Below are 27,805 nucleotides of genomic sequence, written 5' to 3'. Positions count from 1 at the left end.
ATTGTATGCTCCATATGTATTTCTTATTACTCACGTTAGCTTGAGATGTAGCAATTTAATTGAGTGTGTTTAAATGTTGCAACTTATTGTTTTTTTTTATTATTTTTGCACCTTTTTGCTTCTTTTCGTCTCTCTTTCTTTTCTTTGTTCTTCTTTCTTCTTTTCTTTTCTTTTCTTTTCTTTTTTCTCTCCTTTTCTTGTGTTTCCTTCTTTCTTCTTCTTTTCTTTCGTATCGCTCTTTTCAGTTTACGTATCGTTCACAAACGCCGAGCGTTAATGGTTCAGTTTATAGTCCCTACACGCATAGAAAGGTTAGTTTACTCATATATTGGCACGCGTGTCGGTGGTTTATGGTTATTGTTTTAACGCCCTTAGTTTAAGTGTAAATGTAACTAATACACACTGCCTTGGCTGTTACGTATAGCTCAATGCTTTACCAATAGCAAACTGTACCGTCCGTGCTAAAATGGCGCTACGCGTGGGCGTTTTCGTGTGGGCGAATTTGCAACATTGTTTATGTAATTGATGTATTTTTATCTCTCTTTAAAACAAAAAAAAAGTACCATCGCACCACAAGCCCGGGCTTAATATTAAGAGAATACAAAAACCAAGGCTACGAGGATATCGCCCGTATCTACACCTACAGCTACCTGACCGAGGAGCCCGGTTATCTGCGGCGCCCGATTGAGCCGTACGATAGGGCGCCGGTGTCGCCCCACTTCCATCGGCCGGTGCAGCACTACTCGTCGATGGGCGGCGGCACGGCCAGCAGCATCGGTACGCGGTCCGCTTCCGGCTCACGGTCACACTCGCGCAGCCGCAGCGCGATGAAGGTGCTGGTGGACAGTATCCGGTCGGAGACGCCGCGCCCCAAAAGCCCGGGCATGAACAACGAGGAGCCGATCGAGCTGAGCCACTATCCGGCGGCCAAGAAGCCGCCGCCGGGCGAGAAACCAAAGATCGAACGGGACGACTTCCCGGCCCCGCCTTACCCGTACACGGATCCGGAGCGTCGGCGCCGCTATTCCGACTCGTACAAGGGTGTACCTGAGTCCGACGACGAGGTCGACCATGCGAACAACAAGGAAAACGTTACAGAAAAGTGAGTGTGTGTGGGTGTGTTTGGTGGGAAGAGGTGTGTGTGAGTGGTGCTAATTGCTGGTCACGGTTTTTTTACGACAGACGCCACACGAAGGAGGAGGAGGAGCTGCGCAAGCTGAAATCGTCCGGCATGGGCACGGTCATACTGAAGGATCTGCAGGAGAAGAAGCGGTACGAGCACTGGAAGCAGGAAAATCTCGACCCGCGCAACGCGTCCCGTACGCCGTCCGCCTCGAAGGAGCCGATGTACCGGATGCGCTACGAATCGCCGGTCGGTGCGTCGCCGTCGCGCAACCTGGACCACCAGAAACCGTTCTACGAGGATGAGTTTGACCGTTCCACCAGCTACCGTGGATCGGTTGGTCGTGCCATCGGTAACGCGACCAGCTACAACGGTAAGCAAAACGGTCGGGGGACTGGTGAGATGTACATGAGCGGCAGGACGAAGTACATAATGTGCAGCACACGTTGGGTGCAGGTGCTGGATAAGTTTGTGTGACTGTGTGTGTGTGTGGTAGCGCATCCAATAATCCTGGAAAGTGTTGATGGCAACAAGGTTTACTTGAACACTCTGCATCAGCCGAGTGCGCAGGATGCGATACGCCTTGCTGCTATTGTAATATTGACCCGTTAATCCCGTACAGACAGACAAAATACTGTGTGATAATAGTGCGATAAGGTGGTTACCTTTTGTTTATACATTACACATTAACCTACCAAAGAGAGGAACATTGTTAGGAACTGCGGGTGGAAAATGGAGTGTGTTTTGAGTGTTGTTCTCTCTTCCTTGTATCGTTTGTGCTGAATGATGTATTATTTCTCCTATTTACACGCACACACACACATTCACGTCCCTTCGAGCGACACTCTGTTGTACTGTATTTGTTTTAATTGTTTTGTATGTGCGAGTGTGATATTGTTTTTTTTTGTATTTATACTTTATTTTGTTTGATTTAAAAAAAAAAACTGTGTTTTCTTCTTCTTTCCCTCATCATATCCTTTACTGGATTTCCTTCGCCTTTATTTTTATCTTTCTTTTGACTGCGTTTTGGTTTCACGCACCAATTTCACCTGGCTCACCACCTTAACGCCCGCCCGCCCCCACAACCACTACCTGCCTTTCCATCCATTCCATTAGCCATCCATTCGTACAGGTCACCTCCGAAGCCGGGATATGGATTCAAAACGTCCACACTGCCACCGTCGCTAAGAAACGGTTACAGCTCCGTAAGTCTCTCCCTACGTTTTGTTTGTTTTGTTTCTGTTTTTTCTCTCGCTCTCTCTCTCTCCCTGTCTCTCTCTCTCTCTCTCTCTTTTCAACATCCCATTTACTACGTGAATGAACGATGGATGATAATTGTTTTGGGTGGTTCGGCGGCCCCTGCTTAACAATACGGCGCAATCCTAATAATGTCCTTTTGTGTTTTCTCTGCATTTCTGTCCTTGTATCGCTCTTCCTATCACTAATCGGTTCTTTTGGTTTATGTTTTGGACGCGTATGTGTGTACACCTGTCCTCTAACCTTATTAAAATAGGAAATGCTGCTCGTATTATTAGGATAACATCTAACCCGGGTGTGTGTCTGTTTGTGTGTGTTTTTGAATGTGCTTTTCGGTCATGATTGGTCTACTAAGTGTGTACTACGGCACGAATGGACAAATCGACATCGCCGGAAATCGTTGTTTTCAGGTTGTGGTGTGGTAACTGATTTAAAAAGTGTGCATTAAATGCTAGAACATGGCATAAGTAACTAACAATTGAATCGTGTACCAGCAGAACGGGGAAGAGTACCTGTTTCCGTCTCTAACCGCAACGCCATTCTCATGTGATTGTTCTCTCTTTTCTTCTTTCTCTTTCTCTTCTTTCATCATACTCACCTCCTCACCTCCACGCCACACACCACCCACTCCCCCTGTGTGCCATGCAATAAACGTACTGCTGATTTGGCTCATTGGCCCTGTGTTGGCGGACGAACGAACCATGAAATTTCATCTCCTTTCATCTGGTGGTGATGGTGCTGAAATGCTTCTATTGGGTGTATAATATTGTGGTTGTCAAATACCGACGCAACAACGACTGGCTTAACCATCGCCTAACAACCTCATCGTCGTCGTCGTCGTGTGTGTGTGTGTCGTCCATCTACTATTGCTTACCTTCTGCCATTGACTAAACCACATAACTCTAACAAACACTACATCGCGCCAACATAACATGTACTGTTGTTGTTCACTAACGACTACTAACAACTAATTTAATCAACACTACTCCTCAAACACACACACACACACACACACACACACACACACACACACACACACACTGCAACACCTGCATCGAATCATTAAAAAAATAATCATACACCGGCAGTGGTGAGTTCCTTACGACAAGTACCTAAACCGGGTTACGGCTTGGCCCCTCGTTCGCATACCTTCAGTTCCGCTACGTCCGGTTCTGCTCACGGTGTTCCTGTAAGCTGGCTTTTATTGTAGCTACATTTTACGTGTTTTTTGTTGGGTTTCGTTTCGTTTTTCACCGACTTTATTCCATTTTACTCACTACTTGTTACACCATGTTTTCATGTTCAACTATCTTTTTTTGGTTTTTTCTTGAAACTATTCATTTTTTTCTTCTAGGTTTTATCTTATTATGAATTTTTTTTAAATAAAATTGATTACTAAATCTTTGATATATTTTTCCAAATTTTATCTACCATCTATACGTAATTGGCTTACGAGTTTTTCTTCCCCATTGGCTTGTTTTTTGTTCATTAAAGTATGTTTTAAGCAATGCGTTGGATTGCCATTCACCATTCACTAACAAAGTCCATGTGTGCATGATCGTGTACCTGCACTTTCTCTCTCATGTTACTGTTAATGATGTCCTTTCCCCCTGTTGCCAAAACCTGCTAAGAGATTTTTGCTTTTATGGGGCCAAGTGTTTTTTTGAGTGCATCCTTACGTCTTCTACGTTCTCTCTGTACCTTAGAACCATAGCTGTTTAGGGATGCGTTTGCTTTTTACTTGTTTTTGTTTTGTTTATATACTTTTCATTCCCTCTTTTAACAATCACTGCTGTTATGCTTTAGTAGACGGCATTAGCAACACTAACAACACATGTATTGCGCTTTCATAATTGTGTTTTTTTTATTATTATTATCAATGTTTAGTGCTAGTGCATGTTGTGGTTGGTTTGTGTTCGTGTATGGTGTCGTTTCTTTTAATATGTCTATGTCACACCCTTTCCATTTCGTCTCCTACGCGGGATTTGTGTTAATACAGTGTTTTGCTACCATCATTGCAGGATTTCTCATTCAGCGGACTCGGAGATAAGACCCACAGTACGGAGTTTAGCTGCGGCAAAAGCGACAGTACGTATATATTGCCTGTTTGTGTAGCCTTTCCTCTATAACATAATTGTTGTGTCCGTAAAACATAAACCCGTCGACCTACACACGCCAGCCAACGAAAATACTAAAAATGGCTTCCCCTTTCTCTTTTCACCTTCCAGTTTCCGGCGATTCCATAACCGAAGGCGACCGTCGTGCACTGGGCGCAGAGCTTCCCGCCTCCAGTACGTACTCCGGTGCGCTTTCCTATCACTACCCGCAGCAACCAACTCGTCGCAGCTTGCCCAACATGGCCCACTCGATGCTGGTGCACGAGCCGGCCAAGATCTATCCCTACCATCTACTGCTTATCACCAACTACCGATTGCCGTCTGATGTCGATAGATGTAATCTAGAGGTATATGCTAAGAAGTTTTGGTTTTCTCCAGGCACGGCAAGCTACTAAACACTTTTACGCCCATTTGCTTACAGCGTCACCTATCGGATGTTGAGTTTGAAGCCATCTTGCAATGCACACGGCCCGAGTTTTACCGTATGCCCCAGTGGAAACGCAACGACATGAAACGGCGTGCTCGGCTTTTCTAAGGAAGGAAAAGATACAAACACCACCACAAACTGAGCTGGGTCTTTGGCCATCAACGAACGCGGTCCAATGCGACCAACTACGAACACTTTAGCTTCCTTGCCGGGCAAAACAAATAAGCAAACAAGAAAGAAAAAAAAACACGCATCGGAAAAATCAAACCAAAACACCGTGCTGCTAATGCTATTGTACCAACGTAAGCGCCCGCGAGAGTGCGTCCGTCTCTTGAAAGTGTTTTGTGTTATTTTGTTTTGTTTTGTTTTGTTTTTCTTCTTCATCGTTTAATGTGGACGTTGGCTTTGAGTACACACAGCTTCGTCGTCACACATTATTAATATTATTATTATACTACTATAACAACTACTATGATTCAAATCTTCTAGCCTTTCCTATTTAGTTGCGTTACGGGGTGCTAACGTAGGGTAGCATCTTTCCTTAAACTTGCAGCACGTATGCTTTGAAAGTTTAGACAGTTTACTTTTAGCTTTGACGATTGCCGAGCGTACAATTTTAGGGCTTCTTTCTTAATTTATAACCGAAATACGGTTTGCTTGCGGAATGGAACAAAAAGAAAAACAAAAAACAAAAATGCGTACATATTTAATCCACATTATTGTTCTTGTTGCGATGCGCAATTGAATTTGCCCTCCGTGTGTACCGGTGGAGAAAGGAAAGAAAAGAAGGAGGAGAAACAATTTTCATGCGCTTGTAGCTTGTGAAATTGGCCTAGAATCGCGAATATTGGATTGTGTGTCGACACTGTCGCCACGGCAGCTGAATTCTAATGCATTTATGTAAGCGCTGTAACGAGGTAGAATGAGGGCTGTTAATTGTTTCTTGCGGCATGCATGTTGGTTTAGGGGTTTTTGTGGGAAGAAACACTGAGAGAGTCATTAGCGATAATGAAGCCGAAAAGAACTAAGAAAAGGTAAACCGAGCAATGGCAAAACAAACAAAAATGAACACACACATACACACACACACACACACACACACACACAATCGAAAACATTAAAACATAAACATAGCATGAACACAGTGACAAGAACTTATTAGATATTGGATTGGTGAAACATATTACACAAGTGAACACAAAATTCAGCTAGCCTTAATGCAACTAATTGTAGATTTTAAGTAGTGACGTGAACTATGATGTGGGTACAACTATAGAAACAAAGCCGAATGGGAAGGGCAGAGAAGCAGCAAACGCGCGATAGGAGATAGAGATATTTATGAGTTTTTATTTATACGAACGAGAGTAGTGCATACTCTACAACATCTAAATCGCCGGATCGAAAATGTGAAATAAATGAAGAGAAATTAATTTAAAGCAAACGTCCGAGCCGAGTGCAAAAGAAAGCGCACTCATTACACTTGATTTGCTGCGGCAGGCGAGAGCGCGAGAGAGAGAGAGAGAGAGAGAGAGAGAGAGAGAGAGAGAGAGAGAGCTATGAAATTAAAAAATAATTAAACTATAAAGTTTGCAAATCGAGAAATCAGATGATTCAGATGATGAAACACAAAACTGCCCAGTCATCATCATACTGTTAGGGTTTTGTTTCGGTTGCTTGAACGGTTCAAACACACTATCGCATACTGTCGCAGATGATTGACAAAAAAAAAAGAAAAACTACATAGATTTGGAGGAAAAGAAAGGAAAGCAAGCAAATATGGGATCAGTGAAGATAGTTCCTCCGGCGGCGGCACACCCCGTGAGTAAGCGTAGAAAGAGACTGTGAGAAAGCATCTAAAACCCTAATTGCGCAGTTAGCAGAGACGCGCGTTTCATGAAAATGAACAAGAAACGAAATTACCACACAAATTTATTCAACACACAACATCACGGCAGCGTACACCAAGCGAAAGTAAAAGAACGAAATGCTACGAAATGAATGAAGCGAAGAAAAAAAAGCTTAAGCATCACATCCCTGAAACAAAAGAGCACCAAAGTGAGGAGGAAAAACGCATTACAAATTCGCTACCTGTCGGCAATAAATACTAAAAGGCGATCCCGAAATCGATGCGATGCTTTATAACTCGTTGAAAAAAACGGAAAGAAACGGCAAGAATTATTCTTCTCCAACACTTATTTACAACAAAATATGCAGCTTCACACAGTGAGTGGTAAACCAGGTAAATCATCTCAAATCATCTTGCAAGAGCTAGTAAACCAAGAAACGTAACTATTTTTTATACCTTCAAAAGAGAATGTATTAGTGAGTGGGATAAACCTTGGAAGGGGAAGAAGAGATATTAGAAAGATATATTAACAAAGAGTAAACTAATCAGAGAGAGAGAGATAGCGAGAGAGACAGCGAAAGAGTTAGGGATGAATCATACAGCGGCTACTAATTATTTCATGATGGGAATGAACAGCTGAATCAAAACAAAATCCTTTAAAAAATTTCCAATTTAACTAATATAAATGAGAGTGGTAAAAAAAAGGGGGGGGGGAAGAAAGGTGCAATCACTAGAAACGAAATGCTTGCATTCTGCAGCTTAACTTTACTGTCGATGTATGCTAATTGCGCATGTAGTAGTTAGTTTGTAAGGATCGTGTTATAGTGCTGTTGTCATTGCCGCTACTGTACTGCACACGTACGGCTTCTTGGGCGGCTAGCCAACACTAAACGGGGAGCAAACGAAGCAAACGCAATACAAAACCAAACGAAAACTGTGCACGAATGCTGTACATCCTCTAAACGGTGGAGACAAAAATGGAAACAACAAATAGAGCTACTATTTATTGGTAAAACATGTCAAGCGCATTCGCATTCGAAAGCGTATTTCGAAGAATGTAAAACTAACTAAGGAAAGAAAGGATTGTTCTGTAAATTATGAAGCTGTTTCACTATTCCACTGACACGCTGTTCAGATGCCGCAACATGTGATTGTATCATGATTCCTTTTGTTCACCATACTTTCTTGTCTCCAACTGATCCGGGGACGGAGCGGTGACTGTTGTTTGATCATTACGTTTTCGACAGTCAGGTGGAATGTGTTAAACAGTTAAACAGGGTAAACATTATTTAGTCATCTATAAGGGTAATCGAAAGGGAAGCGTGGAACAGTCGGCGACACCCTTTCCACATGGCCCTTATGTGGAAGCTTTATTTTTAGAGAGTGACATAGAAGCACGTCCAAAACTCTTGATTCTTATGGCTTTCAAGGACTGTGTCCATGATAATTACAAACAGGTTTGGTTGCGTACATCGTTTTTGATCTTTTAGTATGTTCTCTACACAACTTACGCAGGCAATTTTACCTAACAATCTTGTAATTTCATATCATTCATCATTAACTTTCCAAAGTTTCGAAATAGGACTGCTGTTGCTTGTATCACGAGGCTTCCCTCACTCTAGTCTTAATTTAGACGGCTAAATATAGTGAGTATAATGAATCATCATGTCTTAAAAAAAACCTGGATGGTCGCTGACTCAATTCACTGGCGATGATTGTAAAATCAAAAATTACGTACAACTCTCCAACGGCCGATTCGGGGCCCGCCCAACATTTGCCGGATTTAGTTGATCGAGCATCTCTGATCCAGCCTTCCCTCGCCAAACCTCTGATAGTGTTAATTGGCAATCTTCTTTTGGTGAAGGCGACTTCTTCCGATCGCTCAACGCGTAGTATAAATTACATTACTTTGTTTCAGTTCGGGCATCAGTTTGAGGCAGGTGAATCTTGCGAGCGGACGGACAGAGCTAATCGTGACTGCGCGTTAAGAACAGAACGGTTGGGTTGATTTTTGAGTTTAACATAACAGTGATACGCGCAACGTAACGAACATGAAGTCCAATCAAATGGTTAGTAGTTGCTTAAGAAGTGAATAAAACAGAAAATAATCGTGACATTTTCTTTATTTCTTTCTGATCACAGCAGGTATCATCAGCGGTCGTGATCTGCCTTGGCCTGTTACTGTGCACCATGCATGCAGGTGTGGAAAGTGCACCAATCGTAGCAGGCGACGACGTCCCGCTGCACGTGCTTCCATTGGCGCAAGAACACGTGGGCGATGATTCCTTGCTGCGCTCGTTTAATGCACTCGCTGCTGCTGCTGCTGCGCCCAACAGTCGAAGCAAGCGTGAAATAATCTTCCGCCCCCTGTTCGTGTACCGTCAGCAACAGATTAAAAGGCAGAAACATCGCACCACCACCACCATAGCGCCGTACAACTTTGTCAACGATTATGATACGTATGATGATGCTTATCAAAGTTATCCCCAATATCCTACCGTGTAGTAGATTTGCATGATGCAGCAATTGCAATGTTTTGCAGTATTGCATTTACTTACATGCTCTCCATCACTGTGTTGCGCTCCATGCGTGCAATGGAAGCAAAACCATCGAACCGCGCCATCCAGCACCGATGGGCTCTCACGGATTCGAACTCTGCTTCCGACCGGGGAGGTAATTAATGTTGTGATAAATGTTTGTTAATTAGGGAAAAAATGCTGAAACAGGTTGCTATTTATACTTACGTACAAAATATACACAATGAGAAGAGATTTTGAGGTGAGCTATAGAGACAAACATAACTGCGCCTAATATACGCGATGTATTTAGTATGTATTGATTAGTTCGGATGTGCTAATAAAAATGAGTTTGCATCTTTTCTTACCATATATGAGTTTTTGGATGGTCTGTTCTGCTGCTGCTGCTGCTGCCAAACATGGGCAAATTAGAATTCGGAGTTCTGAATGCTCCACCTGTTAATTGTACGGTTTAGCATGCGGACCAGATGGAGGAGCAATCGCTTCATTCTTCTGAGGAGCGCTTTGCTGAGCCAGATATTTTTGCTCACAGTTGTGCTTGATGAATTGCTACCAAAATAGCCACGAATACACAATCGTTGTGGAGCAATTGTAACTTCTGTCTCACAGAGTGTTGTAAATTAGTGGCCCCCGTTACTCTGCCACACTGTTCAAGTTCATCATCCAGTTTTAGGTCAACGGGTGCGGAGATACGGGTGTGAAATGAGATCGACACCGGGAGGAGAAAGGTCCACACGTTCGCTTTCTCTGGTGTGTTTTCTGGAGTTTCTTTCTTTGCCCGGATTGAGTTCCGTTCGACTCTGTTCCTGCTTCTCTTTTACACATTAAAGGGGGTCGAGTTCTTCTGGGATTCAATCGGCTTCCTTCTAACCGATGTCTCTATAGAAATGCAATGCACCGTCCAATTCTCAACCTTGCATTATGAGTAACCAGATGTTTTTGCGCTCACGTCTCTTCGTTCCTCGTTCGGTTCGGAATAGTTAGCACCCCGTTCCTGCCGGGAGTTGCTGCTCGTTTCCTGCTCCGGTAGGTGCTAATGAGTTCCAACAACATCTGCTATAAAACCCCTAACCCCCCCTACCTGCCCCTGCCCAGTATAAGAACCGAGCTCAACGGGCACTCAACTGTGCTGCACATTGCGGAGTGGAATAGAAAACGATTAAAACTAGGTGCAGCTGGTGCGTTTCAGGGACAGTTTAGAACATGGCGTCCGAGTGGAGATATCGTGGGTTGAGCGCGGGACCGTTAGTGCTTACCGTGCTGTGCTGGGTCACTTTCCAGTGGCGATTGTGTCTAGCAGTGCCGGAACCATTCTTTCATCAACCTGGCTATTACTACGCTTCGAATTCATTGATACGGTATGTGTGTGTGTGTGTGTTTACACTCGAGTGCGAGATAGAAACGGCTACCTTTGATTGCGCGTTTTAGAAAGTGCTCGATTTAAACTTTCTTCTCCTTCTTCATACAGCCCCGCGGCAAACAGTTACGGTTACTATGAGCAACCGAGTGCCTTCTCTTCGCCAGCTGCTGCCGAGTCACAGAATGTAGTAGTTTACAGTGGCCATCCTAACTATTACGGTGTGCCTGGGTATGAAGATCGTCGGTCGGTGGGATCGAGGAGAAACAGCTGGAACGATCCTTACCTGCAATGGAAGTGGAACAACTACTACAACAGATACTACTATCCTACCGGAAGTGGTGCCGCGCAATGGAAGGATCGGCATGATGGTGCACAATATTACACCAGCAAAAGGTACTTTTAAATGGGTTGCCGACACAAAGAAGGGAAAGCATTAAACAAATGGTTTCATTTTTAGACGGCAAGACTCTCCTCAGCCGGTGGAAAGTACACCGGAACCGACCACGACCCGACGTCCAAGGAAGAAAAAGCTATTTGTGCCGAATGTATGGGGCTAGAGAGGCTTTAATGTACTGATGAGCTAATTTAAATGACGATTTTACGATGTGCCCGGGTAGAGCGTTCAGTTACGATGCATTTATACACTGGACTGATGAAGTATATGAGACATTTGCATACTTTTAAGTTAATAAAGATGATTTTGTACGTAAAATTAAATAAACATTCAAAAATATTTAAGACAGGACCGTGAAACGTTGATGCAAATCCTCCCTTTTGAAATTGTCCTAAAACAGCGAAGAGAAAAGTAACGTTAATCGACGGATTCTGAGTGATTGTCTTGGAATCTTTCAATATAACCGATGGGATGGACAATGACTGTCTCCTACATCAGATCGACACAGTGTTCAGCTTGGTTTCGGAAGCTTGGTTTCCCCCGTTCATTCTCGGCACTACGACAGACACGCGAAAGAAACAATTATCCTCCGAAACGATCCATTTTCATCAAGTGTATTCAGTGATTATAATGCAATATTTTATATCAACCACCGCCATCCGACTTGATATCCCTTCTCCATCCAGCAGTCCTCTCTTGAAATTAGACGTAAGAAAACATGACAGTGCAGAGTGTTGTAAGAAAAACACGACGCCACACGCCCGCCGTGGCCCGATCACTTCTTTGCCTTCTTCTTCTCCGCCTCCTCCTCCTTCGCCAACTCGATCTTTTTCACGTACTCCTCGATCGTTTGTGCGTCCAGCATCTTCATCGGCTCGTCGCGTCTCATCACCGCCACCTCGAGACTCTTCTGGCCGGACTGTACCACCTCGAGCAGTGCCCGGATCGCCAGCGTGATCGTGCCCTCCTCCGTGCTGACGGCGGCCGGCGAGTAGTGCTCCTCCAGGAACTCGCGCACCGTCTTGGCCGACCGGCCGGTAGCGTTCGCCTTCCACTCGCAGTACACGCCGGACGGTTCGGTTTTGTACAGATGCGGCACACCGTCGTAATCGAAGCCACCGATCAGGCAGGAGATGCCGAACGGGCGGCGGCCGTTGCTTTGCGTGTGCTTCTGCTTCAGCTCGGCGATGTAGCGGGTAATGTACTCCAGTGTGACCGGATCCTCCTCCGACAGTTTGTGGGACTGGCACTGTACCTGGGCCCGGTTGATCAGGACGCGCGCGTCGGCCGTCAGGCCCGCGAACGCCATCACGACGTGATGGTCCAGCAGGCAGATCTTTCGCACGGTGCGCTCCTCCTGCAGTTTGGCGACCGATTTCTTCTCCACGCCGAGCACCACAACATCCTTACCGCGCACACCGATTGCGGTCGAGCCCTTGCGGACCGCTTCCTGGGCATACTCCACCTGGAGCAGATGGCCGTCCGGGGAGAAGACGGTGATGGCGCGATCGTAACGGGACGACATTGTTTCCACTGGCAGTAATTGGTACTAGGCTGCGCACACAAACGGAGCGAACTGTGAATCAAAACACGGTAAAATAACACCTTTTGCTTTTGCTCCGCACCACAAATTGTACGATGAATTGCGGATTTGATTGCCACAGTTCATTTGCGTCGAGTCGTGCCGTTTGACAGCCGGCTGTCGAGCTGTCAGATTTGGCAGTTTGCGGCAGGCAAAGCAAAACATCAACCGGTTCCGAACCGGTTCGCTGAATCGGGAAGAAAAACAATAGCGCAGTAAATATCGGCAAATTTACTCGGGACAGGCAGAAACTGCACTGTAAATATAACAAGAATGACCGAGCTGGAGAATGTAAATCCAAATGTGTACAAAAAGAGTGAGGATCGAAAGCTCACGAAAGAGGACGAGGACGAGGATGTGGTGGATCCGTTCGATGAGCGGGAAATCTTCGGTAAGTAAGCAGGCGACGGTGACCCTTGCTTCCATTTGCTTACGTTATGCTCATCTGCTTGGATTTTCCTTCTTTAGACATAATCCGCAACATCAACGATCCGGAACATCCTCTCACGCTGGAAGAACTGCACGTCCTGGAGCAGAGTCTCATCACGGTGGATAATGAGAAGAACATCGTCAACATCCTGTTCACACCGACCATCCCACACTGCAGCATGGCAACGCTGATCGGTCTCTCGATACGGGTGAAACTTCTCCGGGCGCTGCCTCCGCGCTTCAAGGTGTCGGTAGAGATCAACCCCGGCACGCACGCATCCGAGCACGCGGTGAACAAGCAGCTGACCGACAAGGAACGTGTGGCGGCCGCACTGGAAAACACGCACCTGATGGAGGTTATCAATCAGTGTATTGGAACGCCGTTGAAATAAACCGAACCGCGGGCCCTTTTCCTCCAAGGAGTTGGATGTTTTTATTGCATTACTGCATGCAGCTACTGTAGGAGTGGTTTGGTTTTACACTGTGTGAAGTTATTCGACCGTGGGCATTACCGCTTTTTCGCATTAACCGCGCTGGAAGTGCCCGTTCGAGGTGCCGTCGGATCGTATTTGAACGTTTTCACCAGCGGTCCCTTGCCGGCCTTCTGGAAACGAATCTCATCGATGCGTGCTCGCTCCTCCAACTCTCGGCTAATTTTCATGTTGGTCCAGGCTGCAAAACAAAAGTAAAAGGGTAAGTCGATAAATACACTGTTCATAGTCCAAATGCGGACACTTACATTCCTTAATACCGTCGGTAAAGCCCTTCTTCTTGATGGGCAGCGTTTCCGGTTTGTGCGTAACGATACGATCGATCTTGAAGAAGTCGCGCACCTTCGGTATCCGCAGGAAGCCGACCTGCACCAGCGAGAAGAAGTTACTGCACGCCCAGTAGCACAGAATGGCGCCGGGGAAATTGATCGTGAACGGGAAGATGAACAGCGGCAGTGCGCGCAGAATGTACTTGGCCGTTTGCATATTGGCGGCCGACATTCGGGCACTGTCCGTACCGAGCTCGATCGTAGCGAACAGCGTCAAGCTGGTGATGATCGGTAGCGCATAGAACTGGTCGCAGATCGTCAAATCCGTGAACCAAAACAGCCCTCCGTCGCGCATCGACTCGACCGGCGTGTTGGCCATCTCGCGCAAACCCATAAAGAAGGAAATGAAGATCGGCGCCTGGGCCAGCGGTACGAGCATGTTCTTGAGCGGGTTCAGGTTTTTCTCCTTCATGAACAGCACCATCTCCTGGCCGTAGCGGGCGGAATCGATCGCATTGCCCGCCTGCCGCGCTTCGGTCATCTTCATCTGCAGCACCTGCAGCTGTGGCATGTAGTTGTTCATCTTGGCCGCATTGCGCTGCGACGCAATGACGAGCGGGAACAGCAGCGTTCGCACGCAGACCGTACCGATCGCGATGCAGCCCCACCACGGCAGGTCGAGCCCGATGTGCAGGAATTCCATGCAGTTTTGCACAATGCCGACCGGTGTCCAGCCGCCCAGCCCGAGCGTGGAAAAGGCGGGCTCGGCACCGGCCACAATGTCGGCAATCTCCGGTGCGCCAGCCTGTGGAATCGCGGGCGGTTCCGGGATCGTTTCCAGCAGCGCACTTTTGTCGCCATCGGCTGTGCTGAGATTTCGCATCAACACTGTAGCCGTGATGGGTTTGACGGGGGAGAATCTTGCGTTTAGCCGGATGGCTGTCGCATGTCCCGAGGCAATGTGGTAATCTCGCGCTCGGTGGGCACTGGTTGGTGCTGCTGCTACTTCCTGCAAAGTAGTTGCAAAGGCACATTATCAAGGGTTCAAATGGCCGGCTTCGAAGGGATGGGGTTTGTTTTTTTTTTTGGCTTCCAGCTTACCCGTACACAAACAACCCTTCCATGCAAGGAATTCCTAGACACAAGTCTACACGCTCGGGAAAGCATTTTTCCTCCAGTCCTTGCAAATGCTTTCGCCGCTTACTTTTAGTGAAAATGCCGAAAAAAAAGTTGTAGAATTTAGCGGGTGTGCAGGGCAGAAATCACGCAACAAAACACGGTGCAGAAAGAGAGCTGTCAGACGTTTGTTGACATTGTGTTCATGTTCAATGCCACAGTATATCGAACCGGTAAAGGCGTGAGAAGCGGTAAAAAATAGAACCGGTTCGATAGGGTGTTGCACAGTGGTAGATGATTCGTTTCGCTTATTTGAATGTGTCGTTGCTTGTTGGATTACATTTACTTAAAATTGCTTAAAATTGTTTAAAATTAATATGTGATAGAATTTTGAGAATTTTAACTCAGCGACTATTGTATATGAGTATAGAAGCATACAAGTCAAAATTTACAACCAACCGTCGACCTCGTGGTCGATTGCAGTTGCAAACCATTCTGTAGAATTTTCATCCATTTAATAATCAACTGCAGAGGAATAAAAAATGAAACGATTTTTTTATTGAATAAATAAATTACAAAACGGCAGATTGCATTCGCAATAACACGCAAACAGCAATCCTCATCTCACATCCATGGAACGTTTGGCGCTTTTGATACGTGTATGATAATGAGATTCTCGTTCAGTCATGATTTTCGCATATGGTCAAATGTGCCGTTGAAACAGTATCGAGCTGGGGGTTTTTCCCCTCTACAACCGCTGGTACGGATAGTATTGTGCATAATACCGGACAGGCTTTCTGGATGCTTGTTGGTGTTGCTGCTGCTGTTGGCAAGCGGCAGAGGCCGCTGACTGTTGTCTCTGTGGTTGCTGTTGCTGTTGTTCACGCATCTCTCTCAGCTTCTGCTTCTTAATTTCCTGCTGTCGATAGACGAACAGAGGCCGGAAGATGATGGCTCGTTTCGTTCGCGATGAAGGTGCATTCTCTTGCTCATATCCTTCGTTATGCTCGAGTTCGTTCGAAGGTCTCACAGTGAAAGAGGGTAGATTCGTAACCGCCAAAACATCTTCTTCAGTCCGATGTGCTGCAACTTCCGCTGTGTTTCGGTTGGGTGCACTGTAAACTACGACGGGTACGGCGACAGCACACACCAAGAGGCTGATCTGTGGTGAGAAAAGAAAATTTCCATTTCAGTAGAACCAAGCACGGTCCGGAACAGGAAGCAAGCCAACTCCACTCACAATAATTTTCTGAGACATGGCGAACGATCACGTTTAATTTAACGCTAATTGTACACTAACACAAGTTGCTGCAAATCACGAAACTGGTTCTCGAGATAGTTCTACTTTAGCTTGCACGACACAACCCTCCGTCGCTTTCCGAGACTGTTGAAACACTGACACCGGACGGTAGGCATGATCGCTGTATTTATTTGATCGCTACTGATCTTCCGATTCACACCTCTTGGTTAGTCTGCTCTGCCCACCGTAGGATTATTGCGTGATTCATTTAGTTTCCTGATTTGTCACCCGAATGTGGGGGTTCGCTGGAATTCAGCCGGCGACTTCCGCCGCGATGCAATTGATCTTCATGTATCAACATTTAGTCATCGGTTTTAAGAGTTTGACGAGAAGCGAAGAAATGCAATCCATTCATAGGGCCGATCCGTATGTGACCATGTTGGTACTAATTAGCACGTTAGGGTTATTTGTAGATGATTACTCAGAATGTTGGGAATTTACTGGGCCGTTTTGTATTTAATTGCATTTGGCACTAATTTTGCGAGATAATGCCTAAAACTGGACTCAGAAAAGTTCAGATGTATTAAAGCCTACAAAAAACTTCCATCGTACCATGTAGCTACGCACGTCAGAGCGTGTAATGAGTCCCACACGACTTCAAACCCCAGCTACCCCGGACCAGAAATGGGGACTGTGTGTTTGTGAAACAAATTATTCGATTTGTTTTTCCACCTCGGAAGCTCCAGTTTAACCTCCGATCGATCGTTTGGTTTTGTTATCTCTGTTCATTACATTTTGTTTGTCACATTGTACACAGGGCACAATCTACTGAAAAGCCGCGATTGAGAGATGGTTATGCCGACCTTGGAAAGTTTCACAATGTCCTAGTCGTTGGGGATAGGTAGCAGAAGCAGAAATGTGTTTATATATTATTCTATAAATAATACAATTTTTAATTATCAAATGTCAGCTACGTTCAAGGACGTTCCATATCGCCCCTAGACAAGGTAAGAGAAATTGAAACTACAAAAAAGGCATTTTCGAATGTAATTCCGACACTAGATTGAGCCTCTTTTGTACTTCTATCAGTCTTGAAGTTCAAATAAATTGACCGCCAATTGAAACATGTTACGACGGCGAACGGATCTGTGGGCCACGCGAAGGATGCGGCCTTGTTAGTCAAACCCGCTCGGGTAACAGCGATCTTCTCAACCGTTCGACACCAGTAATCAACCTTCCCGCTAGTTGCTCTCTCAAGTAATTTGAGGAGCCTATGCCGCAGAAGGGGGTGAAGAGGGATGAGAGATTTCTTTCTGATCCGAATATGCAAATTAAAAAAGCCGAAGTTTCTTAGAGTTGCAAAATCCGAATGGTTCTTTATTCGAAGTGTAGTCCCTTTTATACCCCCGGAAGCCCATACATTTTTTAGGGTGTTAGTGTATCCTTTCCGAGGATAATTATTACATAAGTGTACGTACGCGTGAGTGCCGTGTGTTAGTGTTTGTGACGCATGTTTATTCCGCTTTTACACGTAGCGTATTCCTTTTCTAGTTTAAGGTGATCGCGCACCATGCGAAATTACAGTTTGAAACTTTTTGAATAATCGCACGCGTAACATCCTCCTCCTCGTAATTTACCGCGGTCAATTACCCAAAAAGAAAAAAAAGACGGGTGACGATTCTTCATTCGCGATCTGAATTGTCCGCAAGCAATCTGGTTATCCAGTCGCCAGCTGTGATGATCCGCTTGGTTGACGGGGCCTCCCTCAAAGTCACGTCATCTTCCAGCACCCGCTTGGTCGTCTTGGATGGCGGTTGCTTCACGACGAGTAGATGCTCCTTGGGCTTCACGTCCACTACTGCTACCTTGACGGCCGGTCGCTTCAGGATTCCGGTAGCCGTCTTCACGGACACGACGCGAACTTGCCCATCCGCAGCTGGGTGCACTTCCAGCACCTTGCCCTTCAGCCATTGTCCCGCGGGTGCGTTGTCGTTCGTGAGCACCACTACATCGCCCACCTTCACTGGTTCTGCCTTGTTGGTCCACTTGTTCCGCTTGATGAGTGTAGGCAGATACTCCTTCTTCCAGCGATCCCAGAAAACCTTGGCGTTATGCTGGGCCACTTTAAACTGCTGCCTGGATACATAGGATGTGTCCAGACTGTCCGGCGGCAGGCTCTCAACGCCTCGTCCAATAAGGAAGTGGAACGGCGTTAGAACCTCGTCTTCCTCGTTAGACAATGGTATGTGCGTCAATGGCCGCGAATTGATCATAGCCTCTATCTCTATTAACGCCGCTCGCAACGTTTCCGGGTAGGGGTGTCGCGTCTTCCACTCAGTCGCCATGTGGTGTAGCGCTTTCTTCACTATTTGAATAAGCCGCTCCCACGATCCTCCGAAGTGGGGAGCGGACGGCGGATTGAATTTCCATTCAATCTGGTGTCTCAGGGCGGCTTCTCTTCCCATTCTCTCTCCGATCTCTTCCACCAACTTCTTCATCAGCCTATCCGCGCCTATGAAGTTGGTCCCGTTGTCGCTGTATAAGTGGGTGATCTTGCCTCGTCGGTTCGTGAAATTCTTCAGGCATATTAAGAAGCTATCGACGTCCAACTTCTCGGCCAGTTCGATGTGTACGGCCCGCGTGCTCATGCAAGTGAATATTGCCCCCCATCGTTTCTCGATGGACCGCTTCACGGTAACGTCGAGGGGCCCAAAATAATCCACTCCCGAGTGTAGGAATGGCGGATTGTGAGGGTGTGTCCTGAAAGATGGCAGGGGTGCCATCAAAGGGGTTTGCGGGGTAGCGGTGTTGAGGATACATCTCTGGCAGCAACCTTTAACAGCTTTCAAAACGTTCCGCAGCTGCACGATCCAGTAGGTTTGTCGCAAGGTACCGATTACGACATTGTCGGCCTGATGATGATACTTCTCGTGGTAGTTCCGCACGAGAAGCTTCACGATGCGCGGTTTTTGCGGCAGAAGTATTGGTGAGCGCGCGCTTTTTGGTAGCGCCGTTGCGTTCTCTAAACGGCTTCGCGACCTCAGGAGATTGTGCTGATCTAAATAAGGCAACAATGTTTTGATACTGCTCTTGCTGGATATTTCCTGCCCCCTCGTTAGGGCCTCCATTTCATCCGGGAACCCTTCCCATTGCGCCTTGCGTAACAAGGCGTATTTGGCGTGTTCTACGTCCTCGCGTCCAATCATCTTGTTGAACGCCTTCCGGTCTTTCAAAAAATCCACAAATTTCTTTAAAAATGTGTGATGGCGAAGCAGGCGGTCCCATGTTGAATAATTTAGCTCGGGAACCACTGTCTCGTGATGGTGAAGCACTAGATTTGCGGCGACACGCTTCTCCTCCTCTGTGTCTGAGACAGGCTGCTGCTCGGGCCAATCACACTCTTTTGATAATAGAAATGCTGGACCATTAAACCACATGCTTGCGTTGGTTACCTTGGTGGCGGCATCGGCTGGATTTTCCTTTGAAGGGACCCACCTCCATTGGCTGGCGCTGCTCGTGTCCAAAATTTCGCTTACTCGGTGCGCCACAAATTGTTTGAATTTCCGATGCTCGCTATTGATCCACGACAATACTGTTCGTGAATCAGTCCAGAACGTGGTGCGGTGGATTGGCAGTCTGAGCTCTTTTGCAACGGTTTCGGTGAGCCTCGCTCCCAAAATGGCGGCTTGCAACTCGAGCTTTGGAATCGTTAGTGCATGGATTGGAGCCACTCGAGCCTTGGCAGCGACAAGCCTCACGACATAGCACCCTTTAAAGCAGCTTCTTGCGTACACGCATGCTGCAAATGCATCTAGGGATGCGTCCACAAAGGTGTGGATATCGATCGGCGCATTTCCTGCCGCGGTGATTGGTCTAGGAATGGCTAGATCCTTTGCTTCACTGATGGTTGTCGTCCATTCATGCCACTTTGCTGCGAGATTGTCGGGAATCTTTGCGTCCCAGTCCTCAACGGCTATGTGGACAGCTTGCATGATAATCCTCCCTTGAATTGTAAGGTGGCTGATGAGACCGAGGGGATCATATATACACATGACGAAACTCAACACCTCTCGTTTGGTGGGTAGTTCTCCGCCGACATCGGTGCGAGCTCTTGCTATATTCACTCTATAACCAAACGTGTCCAGCTGCGTATTCCACTGCACACCCAATATTTTTTCGACGCATTGGTTTTTTTCCTTGATGTCCACTAGACTTTGGTGGAGTTGATGTTCTTCCGGTATTGTTTGTCTCAACTTTGAATTATTCGACACAAAATTCCTTATGAGGAATCCACCCATCGCGTGAACCTTTCTCACCTGTTCCACCGTTTCGATAGCTTCTTCCAGCGAGAAAAAGCTGTCCCAGTAGTCGTCCACATAATGCTGACGAGTGATGGGTCTAAGGGCCAGCGGGTGAGTAAGTTGATGCTCTTCGGCGTTTCGATTTTTTACCGCTTGAGCACATGATGGCGAGCACGTTGCACCAAACGTCATGACCTGCATGACATACGTATCCGGCCGCCGAGCTGCGTTTCCTTCACGCCACAGTATGCGCTGTGCGTCCTGGTCCTCCTTCCTTATTTTCACTTGGTGGAACATCTCCTTGATGTCTCCACTAACGCAGATATTCCCTTCACGGAATCTCAACAGTATGCCGAACAGTGACGGCACTTCGTCAGGTCCAGTGAGGAGCTGGGAGTTTAAGGAAACGTCCTTAACCCTTGCGGCAGCGTCGAACACTAGCCTCGGTTTAAGCACCGGCTTGTTTTTATTCACGACCACGAAGTGCGGCAAATAAAAGGTACGCGGCCCGTGCAGTGCTGCTTCTTCCCGTGAGAGCTTTCTTACATATCCCTTCTTCTCGTACTCCTTGAAGGTTTCACACAACCAAGTCTGCATTTCAGGGTTCCTTTTCAACTGCTTTTCCTGACTCTCTAGACGTCGTAAAGCAGCTTGGTAGCTGTCCGGAAACTTCACTTCGTCGGTCTTCCATAATAGACCTATCTCGTAACGTCCCTGTGATTTCACCAGGGTGTTGGCAATGATTTTCTCGGCACGTTCCATCTCGCTCGACTTTATTGTTGCTACTGGTTTCACTCCAAAGTCTTCGGTACTGAAGTAGCTTCGCATCATGCTATTCATGGCATTTTCCTCGTAGTGGATCATCAGAAAATGTTCGGAGGCTTCGCGAAGTTTGGTGTCCATCCCGAAGATAACCCATCCCAACTTCGTCTTAATCGCCATTGGCTCATCACTTCGGCCCATTTTTCGTCCTAATGGTATTAGTAGATGACTATGGTTAAGGCCAATTAGAACGGTTGGCTTCGCTCTCTTATATTCGCCTACTTCGATTCCTCTCAGATGAGGATATTTCTCTGCGAGATCACCGCAGTCGATGGATTGGCTCGGGAGCTGGAGCGTTTTTACGGTTCTCATCTTCTCTAGGAGATGCTCTCTCTTCTCCTTTTCTCCTCTTACGAGGCAGCTTACTCTCTTGCTCTCGTCCTCTCGGATGGACAAATTCTGTGTCCATGTCATCGTGAGGGGATCGATCGGTCCTTCTAATTGAAGCTCATTTGCAATCTTCTCCTCGATCAATGTTACCGACGATCCTGCGTCTAGAAATGCAAATGTGGCCTGCGTTTTGTCTCCGTTTCGCAGAACAATTGGCACAATTTGATAGAATATGTTTTGCTGTGCCTGGTGATAGTTTGTATTGGATGCGACAGGTAAGTGTAGCAATTGATGGTGCATTTCCTTGCACCCTTGTATGCCGCATTCTCTTGCTGCTCTACAGTTTCGTGCGCGGTGATCATTACCGGATAGGCAGGCGAAGCATTGTTCTCCTCTATGTGCGATTTCTACGCGTTCTTGTGCCGGTCTCCGTTTAAATATATCACATCGGTATAGTGCGTGGCTTCCGTGACAACACGGGCAAGAAAAAGTTTGGTTCCATTGTCGTGATGCAGTGTGTGTAAATGGTCGAGCAGTATTTGTGTTAGTGGCTGAGCCGTGTGCGTTGCGTGCGTTAGTGAAGCGATGGTTTCTACGCGGCCCTTCGGTGGTTCTTGCTGGAGGCTGGTGTACATTCAATAATTGTTTTGCGCGTTCCGCCCGCTTTGGCAATTCCTTCAAGACTTTTGCTTGAGGGAGCAACCATTTTCCAAAGTCTTCTAGCGATGGAAGCTCGCCCGGCTTTATGCTGGATGCTTTGTACTCGATCCATTTTATATGTCGATCAGTGGGTAATTTGCAAGCCAATTCGTTTACCAACCGATGGTCTTGCAAGTATGCAGCTTTGTTTATTGCTTTGAGGTTGGTAATCATATCCTGAATCGCGTCGGATAGTTCAGGAATCTTGTGCTGATTATCAATTTTGATTTTTAGCACGTCTTTTAGGTGTTCATCGTACACAAGGTCCGCTCTACCGAATTGTTCCTCCAATTTGGAGATTATTTCGGGAACGTTTGCCGGTTCTAAGAATAGTCGGCGAACATGTTTCTCGGCTTCCCCTTTGAGCGCATGCTGGAGACGGTTCATATTTTCGACGTTGGAAAATTTTGCTTCTTCTGTGCTTTCATCGAACGCGCGCTTAAACTTGGGCCATTCTCCTGCCTTGCCATCGAACGGAGGAAGCTGGTTTAGTGTCGTTCGTTTTAAATAGGTATTAGTGTCAATGCTACTACCCTTCAACGCTTCGATAAGGGCTGCAATAGCCGTGTCTTGGCCAGAGCCCGTCGGCGTTGGAGCCTTAATTTTTGCATAATCCTTTGTGCATTTAATGCACAAGAATGGTTCGTCCGCTTTAGGCAACCGGCTCAGTTTGGCACATGCCATATGGAACCAGCGATCGCATTCGTCGCATTGGACCATATTGGGATCATCATCCCGGCTGCATAAGCGACAGCTACCATTGTCGTTATCCACGAACGGGGTAAGATTTCTCTTGGTAGTCATGACGTAGCTAATCGGATTCGTGTGCGTGTATGGTGCACGGATTCTTAATTAGTGGTATGGGTGTGCGATGTCGCACTGGTTCAACGGTGCGCAAGGGCTCTCCCTTAGAGCTCTCTCTTAGTGCTCTCTCACGCTATCGCATACGCAGCTCGCTGGAGCTGTACACGTGTAAGTGGAGCCGTATACGTGAGTGCACAAGCGTAGATGGAGAGCGGAAGCAATCCTATCGGAAGCGATGCTGTCTTCCTCCTAGTGTGAGTGCTTCCTCTGGAGCGAGGATAGGTTCGTCTAGGAGCGAAGCAAATTCTCCACGGTGAGAATGTGGAGGGCTAGAGAATTTGCGGAAGCTTGCATCCAACGGGCAAATCTCTCTACAAAGCAGAAGGGGGTGAAGAGGGATGAGAGATTTCTTTCTGATCCGAATATGCAAATTAAAAAAGCCGAAGTTTCTTAGAGTTGCAAAATCCGAATGGTTCTTTATTCGAAGTGTAGTCCCTTTTATACCCCCGGAAGCCCATACATTTTTTAGGGTGTTAGTGTATCCTTTCCGAGGATAATTATTACATAAGTGTACGTACGCGTGAGTGCCGTGTGTTAGTGTTTGTGACGCATGTTTATTCCGCTTTTACACGTAGCGTATTCCTTTTCTAGTTTAAGGTGATCGCGCACCATGCGAAATTACAGTTTGAAACTTTTTGAATAATCGCACGCGTAACAAAACATAATTGACGATCGCAATCGGCAATCGTAGTGGATCATCAGAAAATGTTCGGAGGCTTCGCGAAGTTTGGTGTCCATCCCGAAGATAACCCATCCCAACTTCGTCTTAATCGCCATTGGCTCATCACTTCGGCCCATTTTTCGTCCTAATGGTATTAGTAGATGACTATGGTTAAGGCCAATTAGAACGGTTGGCTTCGCTCTCTTATATTCGCCTACTTCGATTCCTCTCAGATGAGGATATTTCTCTGCGAGATCACCGCAGTCGATGGATTGGCTCGGGAGCTGGAGCGTTTTTACGGTTCTCATCTTCTCTAGGAGATGCTCTCTCTTCTCCTTTTCTCCTCTTACGAGGCAGCTTACTCTCTTGCTCTCGTCCTCTCGGATGGACAAATTCTGTGTCCATGTCATCGTGAGGGGATCGATCGGTCCTTCTAATTGAAGCTCATTTGCAATCTTCTCCTCGATCAATGTTACCGACGATCCTGCGTCTAGAAATGCAAATGTGGCCTGCGTTTTGTCTCCGTTTCGCAGAACAATTGGCACAATTTGATAGAATATGTTTTGCTGTGCCTGGTGATAGTTTGTATTGGATGCGACAGGTAAGTGTAGCAATTGATGGTGCATTTCCTTGCACCCTTGTATGCCGCATTCTCTTGCTGCTCTACAGTTTCGTGCGCGGTGATCATTACCGGATAGGCAGGCGAAGCATTGTTCTCCTCTATGTGCGATTTCTACGCGTTCTTGTGCCGGTCTCCGTTTAAATATATCACATCGGTATAGTGCGTGGCTTCCGTGACAACACGGGCAAGAAAAAGTTTGGTTCCATTGTCGTGATGCAGTGTGTGTAAATGGTCGAGCAGTATTTGTGTTAGTGGCTGAGCCGTGTGCGTTGCGTGCGTTAGTGAAGCGATGGTTTCTACGCGGCCCTTCGGTGGTTCTTGCTGGAGGCTGGTGTACATTCAATAATTGTTTTGCGCGTTCCGCCCGCTTTGGCAATTCCTTCAAGACTTTTGCTTGAGGGAGCAACCATTTTCCAAAGTCTTCTAGCGATGGAAGCTCGCCCGGCTTTATGCTGGATGCTTTGTACTCGATCCATTTTATATGTCGATCAGTGGGTAATTTGCAAGCCAATTCGTTTACCAACCGATGGTCTTGCAAGTATGCAGCTTTGTTTATTGCTTTGAGGTTGGTAATCATATCCTGAATCGCGTCGGATAGTTCAGGAATCTTGTGCTGATTATCAATTTTGATTTTTAGCACGTCTTTTAGGTGTTCATCGTACACAAGGTCCGCTCTACCGAATTGTTCCTCCAATTTGGAGATTATTTCGGGAACGTTTGCCGGTTCTAAGAATAGTCGGCGAACATGTTTCTCGGCTTCCCCTTTGAGCGCATGCTGGAGACGGTTCATATTTTCGACGTTGGAAAATTTTGCTTCTTCTGTGCTTTCATCGAACGCGCGCTTAAACTTGGGCCATTCTCCTGCCTTGCCATCGAACGGAGGAAGCTGGTTTAGTGTCGTTCGTTTTAAATAGGTATTAGTGTCAATGCTACTACCCTTCAACGCTTCGATAAGGGCTGCAATAGCCGTGTCTTGGCCAGAGCCCGTCGGCGTTGGAGCCTTAATTTTTGCATAATCCTTTGTGCATTTAATGCACAAGAATGGTTCGTCCGCTTTAGGCAACCGGCTCAGTTTGGCACATGCCATATGGAACCAGCGATCGCATTCGTCGCATTGGACCATATTGGGATCATCATCCCGGCTGCATAAGCGACAGCTACCATTGTCGTTATCCACGAACGGGGTAAGATTTCTCTTGGTAGTCATGACGTAGCTAATCGGATTCGTGTGCGTGTATGGTGCACGGATTCTTAATTAGTGGTATGGGTGTGCGATGTCGCACTGGTTCAACGGTGCGCAAGGGCTCTCCCTTAGAGCTCTCTCTTAGTGCTCTCTCACGCTATCGCATACGCAGCTCGCTGGAGCTGTACACGTGTAAGTGGAGCCGTATACGTGAGTGCACAAGCGTAGATGGAGAGCGGAAGCAATCCTATCGGAAGCGATGCTGTCTTCCTCCTAGTGTGAGTGCTTCCTCTGGAGCGAGGATAGGTTCGTCTAGGAGCGAAGCAAATTCTCCACGGTGAGAATGTGGAGGGCTAGAGAATTTGCGGAAGCTTGCATCCAACGGGCAAATCTCTCTACAAAGCAAATGTGAGGAAGATTCCTCTCTGGAGCCACCAAATGTTACGACGGCGAACGGATCTGTGGGCCACGCGAAGGATGCGGCCTTGTTAGTCAAACCCGCTCGGGTAACAGCGATCTTCTCAACCGTTCGACACCAGTAATCAACCTTCCCGCTAGTTGCTCTCTCAAGTAATTTGAGGAGCCTATGCCGCAGAAGGGGGTGAAGAGGGATGAGAGATTTCTTTCTGATCCGAATATGCAAATTAAAAAAGCCGAAGTTTCTTAGAGTTGCAAAATCCGAATGGTTCTTTATTCGAAGTGTAGTCCCTTTTATACCCCCGGAAGCCCATACATTTTTTAGGGTGTTAGTGTATCCTTTCCGAGGATAATTATTACATAAGTGTACGTACGCGTGAGTGCCGTGTGTTAGTGTTTGTGACGCATGTTTATTCCGCTTTTACACGTAGCGTATTCCTTTTCTAGTTTAAGGTGATCGCGCACCATGCGAAATTACAGTTTGAAACTTTTTGAATAATCGCACGCGTAACAAAACATAATTGACGATCGCAATCGGCAATCGTAGTTAATAGCGGCGATGAAGATTACAGTGCTGTGCAAAAGGTCCTCTGCCAACGTGCTCACAGTCAGCCAGAGTGCATGCCAGTTGAGCATTAAAAAAACCAAAACAAAAACATTAAACCCCCACCGGAGAGTCCCTTTCTAAGGCAGTATTTTCCTTGGCTCTACTTAATGGCTGCAAAAAGGGGAAGGAGCAAGTGCCTCCACTCTCGCTCGGTTTGCAAATTGATTAAGGGTCGAGAGCACTTGATGGTAGATCGATAAATCATGCGCCTCGTACCAGGAGCTTTTCGCGAAGGTAGACAAGCTTGCACAGGTTGGTGATTGACAATTTATGAACCCGGCGCGCGTCCTTTCGCTGCAGCTGGTGGGCGCTCTTCTTGCTGTACCTGCTGTCGGTGCTGCACACACACACACTGCTGTCTCGCGTTAGGGTCGGTTTGAGGCCAAAAAGGCCATAGTATTTCTTTGCAGCATGGTCAGCTGATGGTTGTGATCGGTTTTGTTATTGCCGTCGAATGAAAAGAGAGAAAGAAGGAGAGGAATTAGGCTTTGTATTAAGACACCAGCCGGTTTCGGGGTCGAAGATAACGATCGTATCAAACGAAATAGGCCTTTCTGCTGTGGAGAATTGAAAAAAAGTGGAAAAGATTTGATACATTAAATACTGCAGGCACTAGGAGTAGCAGTGTATTTGAAAGCTCCGGGAAAAACATGTCTGGTAAGAAGAAAGCACAAAAAAAAAACACTTAATACAGTAAGGAAGGTTCGTGTCCTTACCTTCGTAAGAATTGCCCTGAAACATAAAGCGGATGATTTTATTAGTCAGCATATGCGTTCGAGTTTTCTCCCTCGGTACACCATGCTTTTCGGTACACACCATGTCCTTTTCACTCGCAAAACGGAATACCCTTCCAACATGGGTACTTGAAGTGCGCGCTTCACCATGCTAAACAAGTCGTTACGTTCAAACAACGGGCCACGGAGCGGCTTCTGGGGGTTCAGCATGAGCACAGCTGAAAGAAAACAACAAAAAAAAAAAACACCAAGTGGCAAACCTTTCCCGACGGGGGAAAAATTAGCTGCGCTCGCGGAAAAGGGCAAACCAGTGGCGGTACTGTTGGTGCCCGTCCACAGACACGAAGCAATCGAGCATTCCATGGCCTACCATGTCC

At 46.6% G+C, this 27,805-nt stretch overlaps 7 protein-coding genes across 24 annotated transcripts in view; 3 read left to right on the top strand and 4 right to left on the bottom strand.

The window, feature by feature from the left end:
- Window positions 1-7,051, top strand: part of LOC121594800 (actin-binding LIM protein 2) — a 39,052-nt gene extending 32,001 nt beyond the window's left edge. For 12 of the 17 annotated variants that reach the window (XM_041918493.1, XM_041918487.1, XM_041918492.1 and 9 more), the window contains exons 6-12: window positions 246-311; window positions 561-1,102; window positions 1,183-1,496; window positions 3,469-3,569; window positions 4,402-4,468; window positions 4,609-4,844; window positions 4,919-7,051. In XM_041918493.1, coding sequence (XP_041774427.1) covers window positions 246-311; window positions 561-1,102; window positions 1,183-1,496; window positions 3,469-3,569; window positions 4,402-4,468; window positions 4,609-4,844; window positions 4,919-5,032 — 1,440 coding nt within the window. In that variant the 3' untranslated portion in view covers window positions 5,033-7,051. Of the gene's footprint in view, window positions 1-245; window positions 312-560; window positions 1,103-1,182; window positions 1,497-2,239; window positions 2,329-3,468; window positions 3,570-4,401; window positions 4,469-4,608; window positions 4,845-4,918 lie in introns of those variants that run through there. The other 5 variants (XM_041918501.1, XM_041918498.1, XM_041918499.1 and 2 more) reach the window with 5 other exon arrangements.
- A 3,407-nt stretch (window positions 7,052-10,458) lies between these two features.
- Window positions 10,459-11,432, top strand: LOC121593062. Its single transcript, XM_041915102.1, has 3 exons — window positions 10,459-10,665; window positions 10,776-11,060; window positions 11,125-11,432. The coding sequence occupies exons 1-3, from the start codon at window positions 10,511-10,513 to the stop codon at window positions 11,222-11,224; spliced, it is 540 nt and encodes a 179-aa protein (XP_041771036.1). The 5' UTR covers window positions 10,459-10,510; the 3' UTR covers window positions 11,225-11,432.
- A 227-nt stretch (window positions 11,433-11,659) lies between these two features.
- Window positions 11,660-12,736, bottom strand: LOC121593061 (proteasome subunit alpha type-7-1). The gene has a single exon (XM_041915101.1). The coding sequence runs from the start codon at window positions 12,584-12,586 to the stop codon at window positions 11,837-11,839; it is 750 nt and encodes a 249-aa protein (XP_041771035.1). The 5' UTR covers window positions 12,587-12,736; the 3' UTR covers window positions 11,660-11,836.
- An 88-nt stretch (window positions 12,737-12,824) lies between these two features.
- Window positions 12,825-13,491, top strand: LOC121593063 (MIP18 family protein galla-2). Its single transcript, XM_041915103.1, has 2 exons — window positions 12,825-13,034; window positions 13,112-13,491. The coding sequence occupies exons 1-2, from the start codon at window positions 12,917-12,919 to the stop codon at window positions 13,462-13,464; spliced, it is 471 nt and encodes a 156-aa protein (XP_041771037.1). The 5' UTR covers window positions 12,825-12,916; the 3' UTR covers window positions 13,465-13,491.
- Window positions 13,477-15,139, bottom strand: LOC121593060 (mitochondrial inner membrane protein OXA1L). The gene is made up of 3 exons (XM_041915098.1): window positions 14,934-15,139; window positions 13,812-14,841; window positions 13,477-13,744 (listed from the first exon to the last, which is right to left on the bottom strand). Exons 1-3 carry the CDS (start codon window positions 14,997-14,999, stop codon window positions 13,581-13,583), a joined length of 1,260 nt encoding a protein of 419 aa, XP_041771032.1. The 5' UTR covers window positions 15,000-15,139; the 3' UTR covers window positions 13,477-13,580.
- Window positions 15,140-15,484: 345 nt separating this feature from the next.
- Window positions 15,485-16,355, bottom strand: LOC121592388 (probable serine/threonine-protein kinase fhkB). The gene is made up of 2 exons (XM_041913794.1): window positions 16,189-16,355; window positions 15,485-16,110 (listed from the first exon to the last, which is right to left on the bottom strand). The coding sequence occupies exons 1-2, from the start codon at window positions 16,204-16,206 to the stop codon at window positions 15,697-15,699; spliced, it is 432 nt and encodes a 143-aa protein (XP_041769728.1). The 5' UTR covers window positions 16,207-16,355; the 3' UTR covers window positions 15,485-15,696.
- A 268-nt stretch (window positions 16,356-16,623) lies between these two features.
- Window positions 16,624-27,756, bottom strand: LOC121592389. Of its 2 annotated transcripts, XM_041913797.1 has the most exons (4): window positions 27,511-27,756; window positions 27,411-27,426; window positions 26,911-27,113; window positions 16,624-17,072 (listed from the first exon to the last, which is right to left on the bottom strand). In XM_041913797.1, exons 1-4 carry the CDS (start codon window positions 27,511-27,513, stop codon window positions 16,977-16,979), a joined length of 318 nt encoding a protein of 105 aa, XP_041769731.1. In that variant the 5' UTR covers window positions 27,514-27,756; the 3' UTR covers window positions 16,624-16,976. The 2 variants fall into 2 exon arrangements, with proteins under 2 accessions (XP_041769731.1, XP_041769729.1); XM_041913795.1 differs by having other exon boundaries at window positions 16,876-17,072; window positions 27,411-27,756.
- Between the last annotated feature and the right edge of the window lie 49 nt (window positions 27,757-27,805).

The sequence above is a fragment of the Anopheles merus genome, chromosome 2L, assembly GCF_017562075.2.
Source record: "Anopheles merus strain MAF chromosome 2L, AmerM5.1, whole genome shotgun sequence".
NCBI classification, from domain to species: domain Eukaryota; kingdom Metazoa; phylum Arthropoda; class Insecta; order Diptera; family Culicidae; genus Anopheles; species Anopheles merus.
This window is presented reverse-complemented; position numbering and strand designations above follow the sequence as displayed.

What these genes read in the sequence shown, in the direction of transcription:
- LOC121593062 (XM_041915102.1), top strand. Translation starts at nt 10,511, where the DNA reads ATGGCGTCCGAGTGGAGATATCGTGGGTTGAGCGCGGGACCGTTAGTG. An exon ending in GCTTCGAATTCATTGATACG is followed by an intron (nt 10,666 to 10,775) that starts GTATGTGTGTGT and finishes TTCTTCATACAG; the next exon opens with CCCCGCGGCAAACAGTTACG. An exon ending in CAATATTACACCAGCAAAAG is followed by an intron (nt 11,061 to 11,124) that starts GTACTTTTAAAT and finishes TTTCATTTTTAG; the next exon opens with ACGGCAAGACTCTCCTCAGC.
- LOC121593061 (XM_041915101.1), bottom strand. Translation starts at nt 12,586, where the DNA reads ATGTCGTCCCGTTACGATCGCGCCATCACCGTCTTCTCCCCGGACGGC.
- LOC121593063 (XM_041915103.1), top strand. Translation starts at nt 12,917, where the DNA reads ATGACCGAGCTGGAGAATGTAAATCCAAATGTGTACAAAAAGAGTGAG. An exon ending in CGATGAGCGGGAAATCTTCG is followed by an intron (nt 13,035 to 13,111) that starts GTAAGTAAGCAG and finishes TTCCTTCTTTAG; the next exon opens with ACATAATCCGCAACATCAAC.
- LOC121593060 (XM_041915098.1), bottom strand. Translation starts at nt 14,999, where the DNA reads ATGCTTTCCCGAGCGTGTAGACTTGTGTCTAGGAATTCCTTGCATGGA. An exon ending in GAAGGGTTGTTTGTGTACGG is followed by an intron (nt 14,842 to 14,933) that starts GTAAGCTGGAAG and finishes ACTACTTTGCAG; the next exon opens with GAAGTAGCAGCAGCACCAAC. An exon ending in TACCGACGGTATTAAGGAAT is followed by an intron (nt 13,745 to 13,811) that starts GTAAGTGTCCGC and finishes TTTGTTTTGCAG; the next exon opens with CCTGGACCAACATGAAAATT.
- LOC121592389 (XM_041913795.1), bottom strand. Translation starts at nt 27,513, where the DNA reads ATGGTGTGTACCGAAAAGCATGGTGTACCGAGGGAGAAAACTCGAACG. An exon ending in TCAGGGCAATTCTTACGAAG is followed by an intron (nt 27,114 to 27,410) that starts GTAAGGACACGA and finishes CACAACCATCAG; the next exon opens with CTGACCATGCTGCAAAGAAA. An exon ending in ACCTTCGCGAAAAGCTCCTG is followed by an intron (nt 17,073 to 26,910) that starts GTACGAGGCGCA and finishes CCCAACGACTAG; the next exon opens with GACATTGTGAAACTTTCCAA.